General features: G+C 39.3%; 1 protein-coding gene across 4 annotated transcripts in view; it reads left to right on the forward strand.

Annotated features, from left to right (window-relative positions):
* Positions 1-14391, forward strand: part of SPIDR (scaffold protein involved in DNA repair) — a 196521-nt gene that overhangs the window by 114790 nt on the left and 67340 nt on the right. For all 4 annotated transcript variants that reach the window (XR_011148374.1, XM_069004711.1, XM_069004710.1 and 1 more), the window contains exon 9: positions 13030-13240. Coding sequence is in view for 3 of the 4 variants with exons in the window: in XM_069004711.1 (XP_068860812.1) it covers positions 13030-13240 (211 nt within the window). In the remaining variant the exon portion in view is untranslated. The remainder of the gene's footprint in view (positions 1-13029; positions 13241-14391) is intronic.

The raw sequence follows: 14391 nt of genomic DNA on the forward strand, positions 1-14391 counted from the left end.
TCAGACATAGCCAGAAATTCTGGGTGCCCTGGAAACCCTGCCTTCTGAAGTGAGAGGAGGAGCATGTGGGTTACAGAGTGGATGATATACATTTTGGTGCTCTCTATTGGGTAACCACTCCTGGACTTAGTAAGGCCTTGCATTTCTTCAAAAAAAATTTTTTTAATCTTTAAAGAGGAGACTTAAATAAAAATGGCAGTCCCAGAAAAAGCTTAGAATAAAAAAGGTGAAATCTGCTTGCATCTCAAGCTTTTCATGTGTTCTGTGATGAGTTTAGAAAATTAGGGAGTTGTTTGCTCATATATGTAGCCATGCAAACTTATATTACGTGTTCAGTTGTGGTCATGGTCTGTGGCAGCAGGAGGTCTTATACAGACCACTGTCATGGCAGGATGAGCTTGAGACATAGAAAAATGCGCATTATGCTTTTGACAATCAGCTTTTTTGTTAGTTTATGTCCGTACTGGTGTGGAGGCAAACAGTGGTGGGTGTGATGAACAGATCAGCCCTATCAGGTGAAATTGTAGTTCTGCTTATCTGGGTATCCCATCTCCAGGAGTGCATGTTCGGTGGGAGAGCAGGAGGACTGAACAAACACAGACTCATTCTGCCCTGGATTAACCTGGCAGCCTTCAGCAAACTTTAGTTCAAGGACTTCCAAGGGCAGAGGTTGCATTTCTGCACTTGGCAACATTTCTCTTAAAATGCACTTAAGCAAGTTTTTATGGGAAAGGCAGTAATTTAGATTCACTTTAAAATGAGTGCTCCGATAGTGGAAACAGGCTTTGAAATAAGATTCTGTAATGCTGCTTGGCTCTGCATAGCTCATTGCCCAAACAGTATCTGAATGATGAAGCTGTGTTTAAATAAGATTCTTTAAAAGATTTTCAGCCCACATGGACATGTAACCGCAATGTAGAAAACAGATACGAATGTTTTGGTAGATGCTGAAAGAGGGTGGTGGTGTAGGAATTTGGAGGTCAACAATGATAAAGAAGAAATGGAAAGACAAGTGATGTGGGGATAAGGTTCTCTAAAGGAAAAAATTAATACTTTTTCCCCAGATTGAGGACACTGGAGTTTTTGCAGTGTACATCAGTAACACAGGTGTAGAGCTGTGCAGGCCAAGTCCTCTGTGTGCGCCATTCACCTCCTCAGCAGTTACCAGAGGGAGTGCTAACAGTGTTAGCTGAAGGCTAGGGGATCTGACCCTCTCCTCTGGGACAGCAGCTCTGTTCTCTGGCAGGCGTCCCAGGGGTGCTGGAAGGCAACACAGTCTGCACAATCTCTCTGCCTCTTGACCAGAGACAGTCAGGGTCACAGACGTGAATATTATCTTTGTGACGCTTCAAGCAAGCAAACAGATAATTTTTTTTTTTTTAAAGGAATGTTGCATGCAGTCGGTTGAATGTAAAAATGTCATATCAGATCTTTCAAGAGCTTGTTCCCTTGAGGGGATGTTGCACCAGCTCACCCCCTCCCCCAGGGCAGAGGCAAGGCAGGGAGGGGAGCGCACACACATGTGCCTGCACTTCTGTGTGTGTGTGTGCATGCACATACGAGAGTCACGGACTGGCCTCTTTTCCCTGGATGAGTCCCTTGTGTCTTCCTTCTGATCTTAACTAAGCCAGGGAACTCCTCTTTTTTCCTGTACCATAGTCTGGGAATCATGCCCTGGACATTTTTTCAGCTGAGCACATTTACATACAGGAAATCAGCCCAGAGACTCACTCCTCTTTGAACAGTATTTGTACTAGACAGTTTTTCAGTGGTTTCAGGTATGATTCTTTTTTTTAAACAACTGATAGACAGGAGAGTAAAGAATACAAGTAACTTTGTTTTAAAACAAGATATGTACATACATGTCAAAATACAATATCCTAAATATATACACTTGTAGAACTTAAAGCAAGACTGATCTAGTATCGTTGCATTTATATATGTTTTTTTCCACGTCCTGCTTAGTGATGCAGTTGAGCAAGGGAATCATTTTTATTCAGGTCCATCTTGAATTCCAGATGAATGGGAGTATGAAGCGCTCTGCTCCCTCATAGAGCACCAGGATCAGGAGGAGCACTGCAGGAAGGGCCTGGCAGGGCGGCTGCAGACCAGGATGCCCTCCTTGAGAAAGGAGATGGCCCTTGGCCTGGATGAAAAAGAGGAGGAAACACTTTTAAATAAAAGACAAAATAAATGCATAAGCAATCGGGGAGAGTCTTGCCACCACAGTAGGAAAAAATGAAAAATTTCCACTTATATGTGAGGATCATTATCTGCTGGCACAAACTTGTTTCTTTTGGAGTTTAGAAGATGGTTTCTTACCACTAGTGCTTCAGCTGTAGAGGGAGATAAGGCAGGTAGTTTTGCTGAAGCTTGATCATTTTTGTCTTTTTTTTGTTTTTCCCTCTCCTGGTTTTGCCTGTGATATCCTGTGACTCGGCTCAAAAAGTGGGGCCATTTAGATCCTGTGTACATCACGTAAAGCCTGGGATATTGTACAGCAATACTGCATTTGCTGTTATTTTAGTGGAGGTACATGGAGAGTGGACAGCATGGAAAAGAAAAACGAAATGCATGATGATTCCTTTATAGGAAGTCAGGCAGCATTCCTTCTTTAGGTTAATATTTCTCAGGTTTTCAAATCTGGCTGCAAAATCCCTTCTTCCAAAACTTGATATGCAGCTTCCAAGCCTGAGAGTAGGGATGCCATCCATTGTTAAACACTATGGGATATATTTGAGCCCTCGATTAACTTATGGTTGTTTGCTTGGGAAATGTGTGTGTAGTGGAGTTGTTTCACCCTTTATTGCATAAACATTTCTCTGGACTGGCAAATTTTGCTATTGTTTTTGGAATATCATTCTCACTTTAAACTTCAGGGTTTTTGCCAGGGCCAAGATGTCTGTGACGGCACACCTTCCACCTTATGTCTCTCACACCAGTTTTCTCCAAAATCTGTATGTTTTCACAGGTGTTTTCCCACAACTTCAAAGACTTTGTTTCTGCTTTTTTGGCAGGGGAGGGCAGAGTGCAATAGTGAGAGATAGGAGTGCTACAAAATGCTCCTCTGCCTTGGAAGTGGGTTGCTTCCACAGAGAGCTTTAGCTGAAGTGGTTTATCAGAAAACTGTCCCTTATGTGCTCATAAGTCACAACTTCATTGCTGCCAGGACTCTTTCCAGTTTTCAGAGGTTATTGATGGCCCTTTTTTTTGGCAGTTGTGTTTGTATCAGGCTTGTAGAGGTTTTACTGTGGTAGTGCTTCAAGCAATGACTCGAGTTGCAATTCTGTTTTCTTAGGTCCTCTAAGAAAATACAGATCTCCTTCTTGTCCTGAAAAAGTTGTTCTTAGGTTTTATTTCTTTAATGGCATGTCTGGTATTTTGCCTCTTCTTTCTGCTTGGCTTATGTTTAGTTTTGATTGATTAGTTTTAAGGAGTTGTGTTCATATGACTGTGCAACACAGATGATTGTGGTAGGTAAACTTATTGGGTTGGTAGATGTTGGAGTATTTTAAATATAGTAAATTGAAGCAGGGCTGCATGTACTTTAAAAAAAAAATAATAATAAGGGCTTTCATCTTTCCACTATACATCTAACTTTTTTTCTCTCTGAAGCATAAAAGACTGTTTCCTTCTAAAAATAAATATTCTTTGATGTGGAAAAGTAAACCTAGAACATGCTGAAGCTGTGTAGCCTCTGAAGTCTAATAGGATCACAAAAAAACAATCCAGGGGTTCATCCATCTCATTGCATTATTTATTCTGCTCTGCTGAGTCACCAGCCCTCTTACATGAATCTGAAAAAGAAATTTGAGCACATAATAGTGTGATGCAGTAGGAAAACTCTCCCATATCTGATGTGATCTGGTTGCGAAGTGTCATTGCAACTGTTCAGTGAAACAAAACAAGCCAAGTTAGCAGTGACCTGTAGACCATATAATATTTCAATATTAGAATTACAATTTTTTGTTTGTTCTGTGCAATTATGTCTTTAAAGTAACACAGGAATACTAAGATTTTCAGAAAAGAAAAAATCATCAAGGAGAACGTTGAGTGTAAATGTTATTTCTCAAAGTGCTTTTCCTTGTTTTGACTGAGAGAGCTATGCCATAGAATCCACCTATGGTGATTTAATGGAGAAGATATGTGGTATTGCATAGAGGCAAAATGAAGCTTTGAAAGTTATTCTTGTGAGTGATAACTTCAAAGTACACACACCATTGAGGGCTGTTTTCTAACCTAAAAAGAAGAAAGGTATTTTTTTTATCTCATACGGTCAGTGTTTCTGTGGCAGGCTGAGATGCTGAACTTCCTTGCACAGAAGGTTTCACTTAGGCTATGTCTCTGCCAGGATGTTTTGGTAAAGAAGTTTCCACTCTGGTCACTAGCACTGCTGTATTTTCACTGATGATTGTTGTGAGTGTGGATTACTGCAGAAAGGACTTTGCCTAAAAGAGATTTCTATGCTACCTGGCTTATCCACACCACCTTTACTTTTGTTACACATTTATCAATAGTGGCAGCAAATAAAGTGAAAAAAAGGATTCTTCTCAGCTCAGTAAAGCTGAAGTGGACTGTAGTGGAGGAAAACTTGGTCTATAACCTGCCTAAAGACCTGTGGAGCTCTGCAGGGCAGCTTTCTGTACCAGGGATTCAGCCACTTCACCTTGCCTGATGATATTCATTGAGACCTCCAGGCTACTTGAGGCATCTTCTTGCTTGAAGCAGAGTTTGACCAGCTCAGAAGGAGTGTTCTGCTTTGCTATTGTGCTCTGTGGCTCAGAGCAAGCTCTCACTACCCAGTTGTGTTACCAGAGAACCCAGAACGACTGCTACTTTCAGTTACTCTTCCTGTGCTGACAGCATTGGATTTGGCTGGATAAAAAGTGACCTCACCAGATAAAACCAGAATTTGGTCTTGCTTCATGGCCTGGCGAAGAAACAATAGGAAATGCCCAGAAATGAGTACCAGAACAAGATAGGGCTATAAGAACAAGTCTGATTGAAGATTTTTGATTATTTAGTAGTTGTGCTGGGGTTTTTTTAATACTAGATTTGATAATAAAATATTTGAATAAAATCGAGCATATGTGTATATTGATCTGTCTTTCTGAAGTTTGCTCAGGGATAGTTATTTGTTCTTGCTGCTGTGCATGTGAAGACACCTGTGAGCATGAATGCGAGACTGGACTTGTAAGGAGTCTTTGCCAATAGCAAATGCCAAATGTCTATGGAAAAAGAGGACAGTGTTCTTAATAATCTCTGCAAAACATTGAACAATGCATTTTAAAATGGCATTTATTTATTAAAGTTTCTCCAATAGTCCTCCAAACTTGAACCAACCAACAAAGTACCCTTACTCCCCATACCTTGGTCAGAAGGTCTCAAGTTCAAGTTCTTCATTTTAACACATGGCCCTCAGCTGCTTGGGTGGATATTGCAGAGTTCTGGTGTGAGAAGCAGCTTCTCCTGATACCTCAGGAGTGGTGACATTGTGTGTAATGGTGGCAGAATGGCAACACTCCTGACCTTTCATCCACTGGCAGAGGAGTTGTTGGTGTAAGCTGTTGCCTCAAATCTCCATGGTACCAATGAAAAAAACAGAGAATTGGACACCTTTTGTACAACAGAACACTATGCATGTTTGTATTTAATGGCATGCTGTCATCCTCACAATCCTATGGACAGGGGAATGTGTTCATCCTCATAGTGCTCTAAAACTAGGGCTGGAGGAAGGACTTAGGCTCTCCTGCTGGGAAATTGTAGGTAAATGTGAAGTGCACATACAAAATGATGGACTCTGGATTGTTGGTATCCAGGAATGTGTTTTTAGTGTTCTGGTTGCTTCATTAATATGTCAGCTTAGTCTTCATTTAATGATCAGGAAAATACATGATAAAATAAGGCTTGACTAGAAATGGCATCAAAACCATCATGATGTCGCTGTAGAAATTCGTGGTGCATTTCTGCATTAGGATTTCAGTCTTCCAAATCAAAGATATGTAGCAGAAGTGGAAAAATACCAGAGAAGAGTGACAAGAAGAGATATATGGAGCAGCTTCCCTGTGAGAAATGACTAGGATGACTAGAGCTCTTCACCTTGAGAAAGCAGTGGCTGGGAGAGGATGTGATAAAGGTCTATATTAGGAAGTGCATCAGGAAGGATGATTGTTCACTGCCTCTTAAAAACAAGAAGTGGGGGGCAGCAATGTAACCTCTAGGTGACAGATCAAAACAAATCAAAGGAAGTGGTTTCTCAGATGCGTGTAATTAGACTCTAGAGCATGGTGGATGCTGCAGGATGTTGTGGATGCTGTCAATGTACAAGTGGTCAAAAAGCAGGCACATAGGTTCCTGGAAGAAAAGTCTACCCAAGACTGTTAGATACAATGATACTACTTCTGCCTTAGGAAGTCCCTAAGCTGAAAGTTTTTAGAAGTTATCAGTGTTCTGCAGAACTTTCACTAGGTGCTAGCTTTTATTTTCATAGTCTTCAAACATCTGCTGTTTGCTGCTCTAAGCTAGATTATGGGGTAGGTAGGCCTCTGATCTCACACCAGTGCAGCCATTTTTGTTCTCTCTAACACTCACCACAAGTTTTGATATGACATCACTTTGCAGTTTGCTTGCTTCCTTTTTCTCTCCTTTCAGAATCCCTCTGGTATGTCCCTCTGTGTATGGTGGCTCCCTCAGCCACCTCAAACCCTACGTGCAGTTTAGCACTGGGAACAGAGGGAAGAAGTAATCTGAATGATGAGCTCATGGCTAGTCACACAAGTTGATCTATGGGGTAAACACACAGATTGGAATTCTTTCATAACATCTTGATTATGAAAAGATAACCATGATATTGATATCCCCCTACTTACTTGTAACACCCTCATACTGTGTGTGAGGGAGTGGTTTTGTTCTGTTTTTAAAGCAACTTTCCCATTTAATGCTTTATTGTGTGCAGGTTTTTTAATACTAATTGTTTTGTGTCTGACTTACATATTAGGTGTTTAAAAAATCTCAGCATCCCAGTTGGAGTAGAGTTTTAGTGAATTCTCTCAAAGGTATTACCCCAGTAAGCTCAAGAGATCATTTCCATGCCACTTCGTATGTAAGCACTACCTCTGTGTGGAATTTTATGTTTTGGTGGTGCCAAAGGTTAAGCCTTATCATGATGAATTTGGGTCCAGAATGCTAGAAATTTCAGGTGCTTTCTTCGTAGCCAAAAATAAGTGGCTGGAGAGCTCTGAGAAACTTCCCTGCTTTCCAGTCTTTGTAAAGCCTGATATTAGAATAATTTCCTGGAGGTGGATGAGATTTGGTTTGATATCCATCTGTGCTTTCCTGCTTCAGAAGACCTGTACATCCCCTTCAGTTAGCACACAGTGCAGCTCCCTGCAGAGGTGAGAGCACTGGGTGTGTGGTATAATAATGCTTAATGTTAACCACAAGCTTTTTATAGCAGAGCTCTTCTTAAATGTGAACATTTCCATACAACTTTTTTTCATGCTACAGGGTGTCATATTTCAAAAGGCAGTACTATGGCAAGCCAGTGGTTAGTTTATATGATTACTCTGAAATTAGTAAAATGATATAGTGATAAAAATGTTGGCTTTGTGTACTGTAATTTCTTCCTGGAGTGATTTCTTAGGTTTACAGGTAATTTTGTTGAAAAGTACAGTAGTATTTTGCAGAAAGAACTTACACTGCAATAGAAAATATTTATTTTCATTACTTGTGTTGTTTTACTGATTTTCTTAGTTTGCTTTGTGCTTAAGGTTCAGTGACAAATGGTGACAGATTGGGTTATAACAAATCTATACATTTAACAGCTTCATGTTCTTTTCTTTGTCTCTTGCAGTCATGGAATAAGTCCTCAGACAAAATATTTTTCCAGTAGGGGAGCAAAACAAGTATCTAGCTGTTCTATTCACAAATAAAATGTATCATACTTTAAAAGCAGACATTTCAGACATAGCTTGGGTAGCTTTTTGTTGTTACATCTTCTGCAGACCTGCTATTCTGAGGTGCCAAAGCCACATTTGTTTGGAAACCTGACACAGCTGAGAATTGTATGTTTGCCATATGTGATTCTGGACATTGGTCTGGATGGTTAGTGCTGTTTTTTCATAGGGAAAAGAGTACAACCAGCCTTGAGAACTTGTACCACAGTAATCTGTTGCTTTGAATAAGATAATTTCAGAGAAAGATAGCAGCTGATTTTTGTTTTCTGTCTTTGACATTGGGGCATGGGAAGAAGTTAGGTACTGTCAAAGAGTGAACTCAGAATTGCGGTGTCCGTGCAGCGTTACAGGGGCAGTCAATGACGCTGATGGAGACTCACACACAAGTGGTGAGATTACTCATTCACAGATGAAAATTCTGTGTTTGGGCAATCTCTAGGCATGGCAGAAAGCAGGTCTGTCCCAAACAGCCTGTTGATTTGGTGTATATACTGAGAAGATAGTTACTGTCCTTGGGTGATAGGTGGGCAGAGATCTGTCTGAACTTGTTAAGTTTTTTGGGGTCTTGGGAGGGTTTGTTCCTTAGTTCTTAGCTAATGATCATTAGCTCAATGCTCAGGCATTTCTTGGGCATTTCACAGATAAAGCATTGCAAATGCTACATAACCCTAAGCAAGAGGCAGCATGAGCAACTTCCTCTACATTGGATAAAACAAGCGATTCCTAGGAAGTCAGGGATGGGCCCTGTATGTTGTTCCTATGTGGGATGATTCCTCATACTTCTGGGCAACAGTGTAAGGCTCTGGCACGCTCTTTTTCTACATGTACTACTGCTGTGCTACTTTGATGGATGTTAAACCTTCTTTACACAGAGATCATTGTTCTGAGACTTGAGAATAGCCTGTTTCATAATTACAGTGCAAGTTGTAGGTCACTGAAATGTTAAGAGTGTTCATTTAATGCAGTGTACTCTTCAAAAAAAACCACTCTAGGCATTTTACACTTTGTAAAGGAAGAAAAAAAACCAAAAAACTACAACAAAAAACAAAAGCCCAGTAAAATAGCCAGGGAGAGTGAACAAAAAAATACATTCTCTAATTTAAAGTGATCCAGAGTCTTCTCGAGTTCATGAACCAGCACCACCGTTTGATGTCAGCAGAACTGAGCGGAAGCGTGTGGTTTGTGAGCTCGCTGCTGCTGGAGTCACAACTCCTCACTGGCTGTGGATGGGCTGTGCAGGGCAGACCACAGTGCAAACCCACTGATTGTTTGCCCCAGGATTAAGACCCTGCCCCAAATTGAAACGTCAGCTCCTTTACCCGGTGCCATGCTGTACGTTCGGCAGTGTTTCGCATCTCGGATGGGGACAGACCACAATTAACGTAGAAGTGGGTAAGGACATCTCCTGCTTCTACTTGCCCAGATAGCCTCCACTGTAGGAGGGAGGAAGAGAAAAAGAAAGCTACGTTCTTGGACAGAGAAGCAAGCTGCTGCTGGAAAATAAAAAAAATAACATTATTGCCTCATGTTCCTTTAGCATGTGACCAGTTACAGCAATTGCTGATTGTCTACATACCAGGAAAATAATGCCCTGTAGTATAGAATGTTCCCAGTCTCTACTTCATGTCATTACAAAGGTCTAAAGGCAGTTACAAAGGAAGTCAACTACTAATCCAACTTTTAAATATCCTTTGCTGAGCAAGAAAAAATCAGAGAGGACAAGAGATTGTTTCAGGGGGGTTTGTAATCTGTGATGAGCTTTTTTTTTTTTTCCATCATCTCTGTGGTTAGCTGAATGAGATGATGTCTCTCATTCTTTGAAAACTAGCTTTTAAAATATAATGAAGGAGATAGAAAAGAAGCAATTTAAGAGAGGTCACAGAAAACTTGCAATGCTGATTTAACACTTTATGTCTAAGAGGATACTACAGAGTGTATTCTGTATTCTAGAGTAAGGCTGCTTCTGGGTATAGGGAATCTGCAGCTGGAACAGATGCTTAAAGTTGAGGTGATCAGTTATGGTGTCTCAGGCACAGGGGCAATACATGCAGGGATTGCTTGGGGAAGGGATTTTTTTTGTCCCAAATCTTCCAGCCTGTTGGGCTTTCTTTGCTCTGATCTGTACCTGTCAAACAGACAAAAAGAATTAAGGTATACATGTGTCTCTAGCGTGGTTGCCTTTGTTGCAAAGAGAAAAGTATAAACAATATACAGGGACAATGCAGAGATTTCTGCCATGATGACAGTCCCATCCCACAGAGCTTGATTTTGCTGAGCAATACTAGAAAGAATTTCTGGAAAAAGAGTTTTCATTCAATTAATTGATACTATATTAATAATTTTATTCTTCATATTGAAGAATATATATAAAACTTGGTAATAATGTAAATAAACAGTACAATTATTCTATATATTGTATGCAAAATATAAATAATTTTATGTTTTCTATGTGTATATATACTTACTGAATATTTCCATTCAGCCATCTAACTGCACAAAATAATGAGATTATTACAAACTTTTTTGTTATTTCTTTCAATTGGGATTTATTTCTATTTATTCCCGATTCTTTTCATCGTGAGGCATCTGTCCATTGTGAAATAGGGAAGATTTAAGTAGATATATGTGAATATTCCTCTGGTGTAACTGAAGAATTACTGCTAAGTCTGTGCACATTTTTGCTAAAACTAAAAGAAGTGATTTCTTCAGGAGAGTGTTTTTAGTGAACTAATTGCATTTAAGAAATGGGAAGCTTCTCCTGGAAATGTATATATGTCCCCATTTTTGCTTTGTGGAAATACCAACTAGCCATTATTTTATGCATTACCCATGTAAAGATATGATGACATAATGAGTGCTTCACCAGGAAGGCTCTTGGCGATTATAGAAGTACTCGAGACACGGAATGCATAAGCAGAGCAAAAGCAAGGCACACGTCACTTGGGTATCAGTAAAACCTACCTGCCTTAAAAAAAAAGAAAGTTAAAAACCTGATCACATTTTCCTGCTCAGGAAAATAAAAATAAAACCATAAACCTCAAAGTTTCTGCAAATGATTTGCTACTAACGTCAGTATTTTTTTTAGAGAATGAGATGTTTTAGATCAAGCAAACATTCTTCTGACATTAGTGACGTAATGGTCTCGTGTTCAGAGAGATTTCCTGTTTACTTTGGGTCTGAACACAGACATCTCAAGAAAGAAGGTGCTAAAATTTTCATTACACATCTGCAAATAAAGACAGCCCAAACTGTTCCAAGATCTGTAGTAAGCTTTGTATACATTTCTGTTCTCTAGAAAAAAGGGAATAAGTGACAGTTTAAAAATCTCATAGAATCAGAGGTGTTTCAGTTTGCTGACCAAGCTAATTCCTCAGTTTTAATCCCATAATGCAGAAAATTATCAAGCAATGTCGGTTCAGCAGCCTTATGAGCTACTGTCATGCTCTTAACTGGGAGCTTTGTTAGAAAATTCATCTGAAGTCAAGGGACTCGGTGTCCCTTAGACATGAATTGCTGCTCTCCTAAATCTGGGGAGCTCACAGATGGCAGTAAGGCTTCTTTGTGGTGAAGTTCAGGACTTAGTTTTATGCTGTAACTTTTCATGATTTTTCTGTTTCAAATCATAATCTCTGAGTGTTCACAGTAGAAGCAATGCATCTTGTTCATAATTTATATGTGTGATTCATAGTTCTAAGTTGTGAGCTTAGTTTTAAATGTATCCTTTTTTCCTAAAAGGCAGAGATCATCTGGCTGTTGTTTTATTTTCCTAATTATAAAATAACAGGGATTATATTTAAAACTTGCTGCAACTCTTCCTATGCCTTTGAAAATATGAATACATCAATCTCCCTTTACTATCCACTCTCTAAAGAGCGAAGGCGTCTGTTATAAAAGAGACCATGGTGAAGATCTTGTATGGACTGAGATCAGAAATAAGTATTTTTGAGTGTTTCATTGTTTCATTTTGCTTTTTAACTCTGTATGGTTGCATTTTGAGAAACAATGTCACAGATGTGGAAACTTGCTTCATCTCCATAATAAAACTGCTGAGCAGTCTAGAGGGTGAAGTTCTGAATTCGGGTCAGCACAGCTTTGCTGCCAAGGCAGGAGGCGTTGTTTTACTCCTAGGCGATAAAAATCCAATAGTAGAAAAATTCAGAATGCGGTAAAGTCACCAAGTTGATTTTGGTCTGTTTTGATGGTCTGTAGAAAATGAGATTACTGGTTGGTTTTGTTAGCTGACTTCATTAGATGTGTGTCCTCTGAGTGTAAAAAGTGTACTTCTAAATGTGCAACTGTGATACCAGCATAAGAAAAACCCAACATCAACACATGCTTTGGCATGAAATTATCGTGTGTTTAGAGATTCTGCAAACATTCCCCTAATCTGGTGGGTAAGAAATTGCTGCTTGTGGAGCTGTTTGGGAATTTACATTGGCACTAGAAACCAAAACTGGATCTAGGAGAGCACATTTATTACAGTGACAAATGCACAGGCAAGATAATATACAGCATAGTGTAAGAAAAACATAGGATTTTGCTTTTAGAAAAATAGAGGAGGAAGCAGCAGGTTGCTGCCAGCTGCATGAGAATGGATTTGGGTTGGTGGCAAGCACTCACCAGAGGAGAACATCCTGCAAGGGTCAGGCTGGGTCCGGCGGAGCAGTGCTCTGAATTAACACGGAGCAGGATTAATAGTCTTCTGTTCATGGCTTTCACCTCAGTAACTGTATGCAGAGGGTCCTGGTGCTCTGTGCTAACAACACAGAGACACCCAGTAGCATTTGTGTGAAACCAGATGGGGCTCAGCAGCTCAGCTGGTTTCCATGTGTGACTTGTCCCTGGGTGCAGTGGATCTCCAATTTCCCAGGGCTATTCCTGAGCTAAGATGGCTGAGCCAAGCCAACTCTGTGGGATGGGTAATTTGCAATTAGGATAACACACCTCTGAAGTGTTTTGGTGGTAAATATAGAAAAAAGATGAGAGAAATGCAATGCAGCACACATTTTTAAATAGTGCTTATCAGTAGTTTAACTTGTAATGGATTTGATACCACTTAAATTGTTTTTTCCAGGCAAAAACTGCTTCTCCAAAATGCAGATGTTCCTGTTATCATGAACACTTACTTTAGTCAGAAGGTGCTACTCAGTGAACATTCAGAAGCCAGAGAGAAGACATACGGTCTTAAAAAGATGCTTATCAGGAAGAATATTATATCTTTGGCACAGACCTTCAGACTAGATGACCTTGATGATAAGTTACACCAGGAACCTTCAGATAATCAGGTATGGTCCATTTGGTTCACAATTAAGCACTTAGTAAGAAGTTGGTGAGCAGATGTTTGGAAATCATAAGAAAAACAAAAATTGTAAATTACTGACCTGTTTGGTTTCCCCTTTCATTTAGTCAAGGCTGAATTAATATGCAGTGGTTACTTTAATAATATTTTCTTAGTAGAGGCTTTTGGTCCATCCAAATGCTGAACTGCTGTGACGTTATTTTGCTGAAATCTCACTACTGTGCTAAACAGTAATTATAACTTGTTTTTTTCATTGATTTTTCTCATATTCTTTATAGCTGAATAGCTAAAAAATAGCTATTTTCTTCTAACTCACTCAAGATACTATTTTAAATAAGCATTCCTTTTTCCTATTCCTTTATCTTAACTCATTTCCGTATCGATCCTATCCTTTCTTTAAAGCATCAGTTGATAACATCATCCCCCATTCCCACCCCTTCAGTTTGTTTTCTTTCCCATTTTGACTTTATTTGTATTAAAATGACTACTGACTCTGCATTTCTGTAACTGTGGTCGTACAAGCTGAGGTATTTTAAGAGATTTGTTTTCTTCATAGTCTGTGCCAGCACTTTCTGAAAGTAAGGCTCTTGTAAAAGCTTTATATTGGCTACCTAAATGCTTCTTAATATTTGAGAAGTTTGGCCCTTCAAGTTTGAGGAACAATGAGTGTCAACATTTTGTGTTTGCCTTATATATAATTCCCATTATAGGCCTGGGAATTAAAAAGTTACATAAATCAAATCCTAATCACCTTTCTTGCTTCAACTCTGACTTGTAAAAAGTTTCTACTGTGGTATTTGAAAACCAGAAAAATTTACTTGTTCCCCTCATTGCTCCTAACAAACAAACCACTTCATTTAAAACTTGGTAGACAAGTTTTATTGCAACTACTTTGTAGACAAAGGGTAGTGTCGTACCACAATTTTCTTTTAAATACTGCAAATTCTTCTTTATTGGTGTATAACACTTATGGTACAGTCTGTGATACTCTGAAAACCTTTCTTGGCATCCAGTTTTTTATAAAAACAGGTCTCATTGTAAAAATAGAAATTTGGTTCATGCTGCAAAGGGACCTATATATATATTGACCACGTTAGTCTCTACCTGCATACAATTTTTATCAAGAGAGATTTATTT

The sequence above is a fragment of the Aphelocoma coerulescens genome, chromosome 2 (assembly GCF_041296385.1).
Source record: "Aphelocoma coerulescens isolate FSJ_1873_10779 chromosome 2, UR_Acoe_1.0, whole genome shotgun sequence".
NCBI classification, from domain to species: Eukaryota; Metazoa; Chordata; class Aves; order Passeriformes; family Corvidae; genus Aphelocoma; species Aphelocoma coerulescens.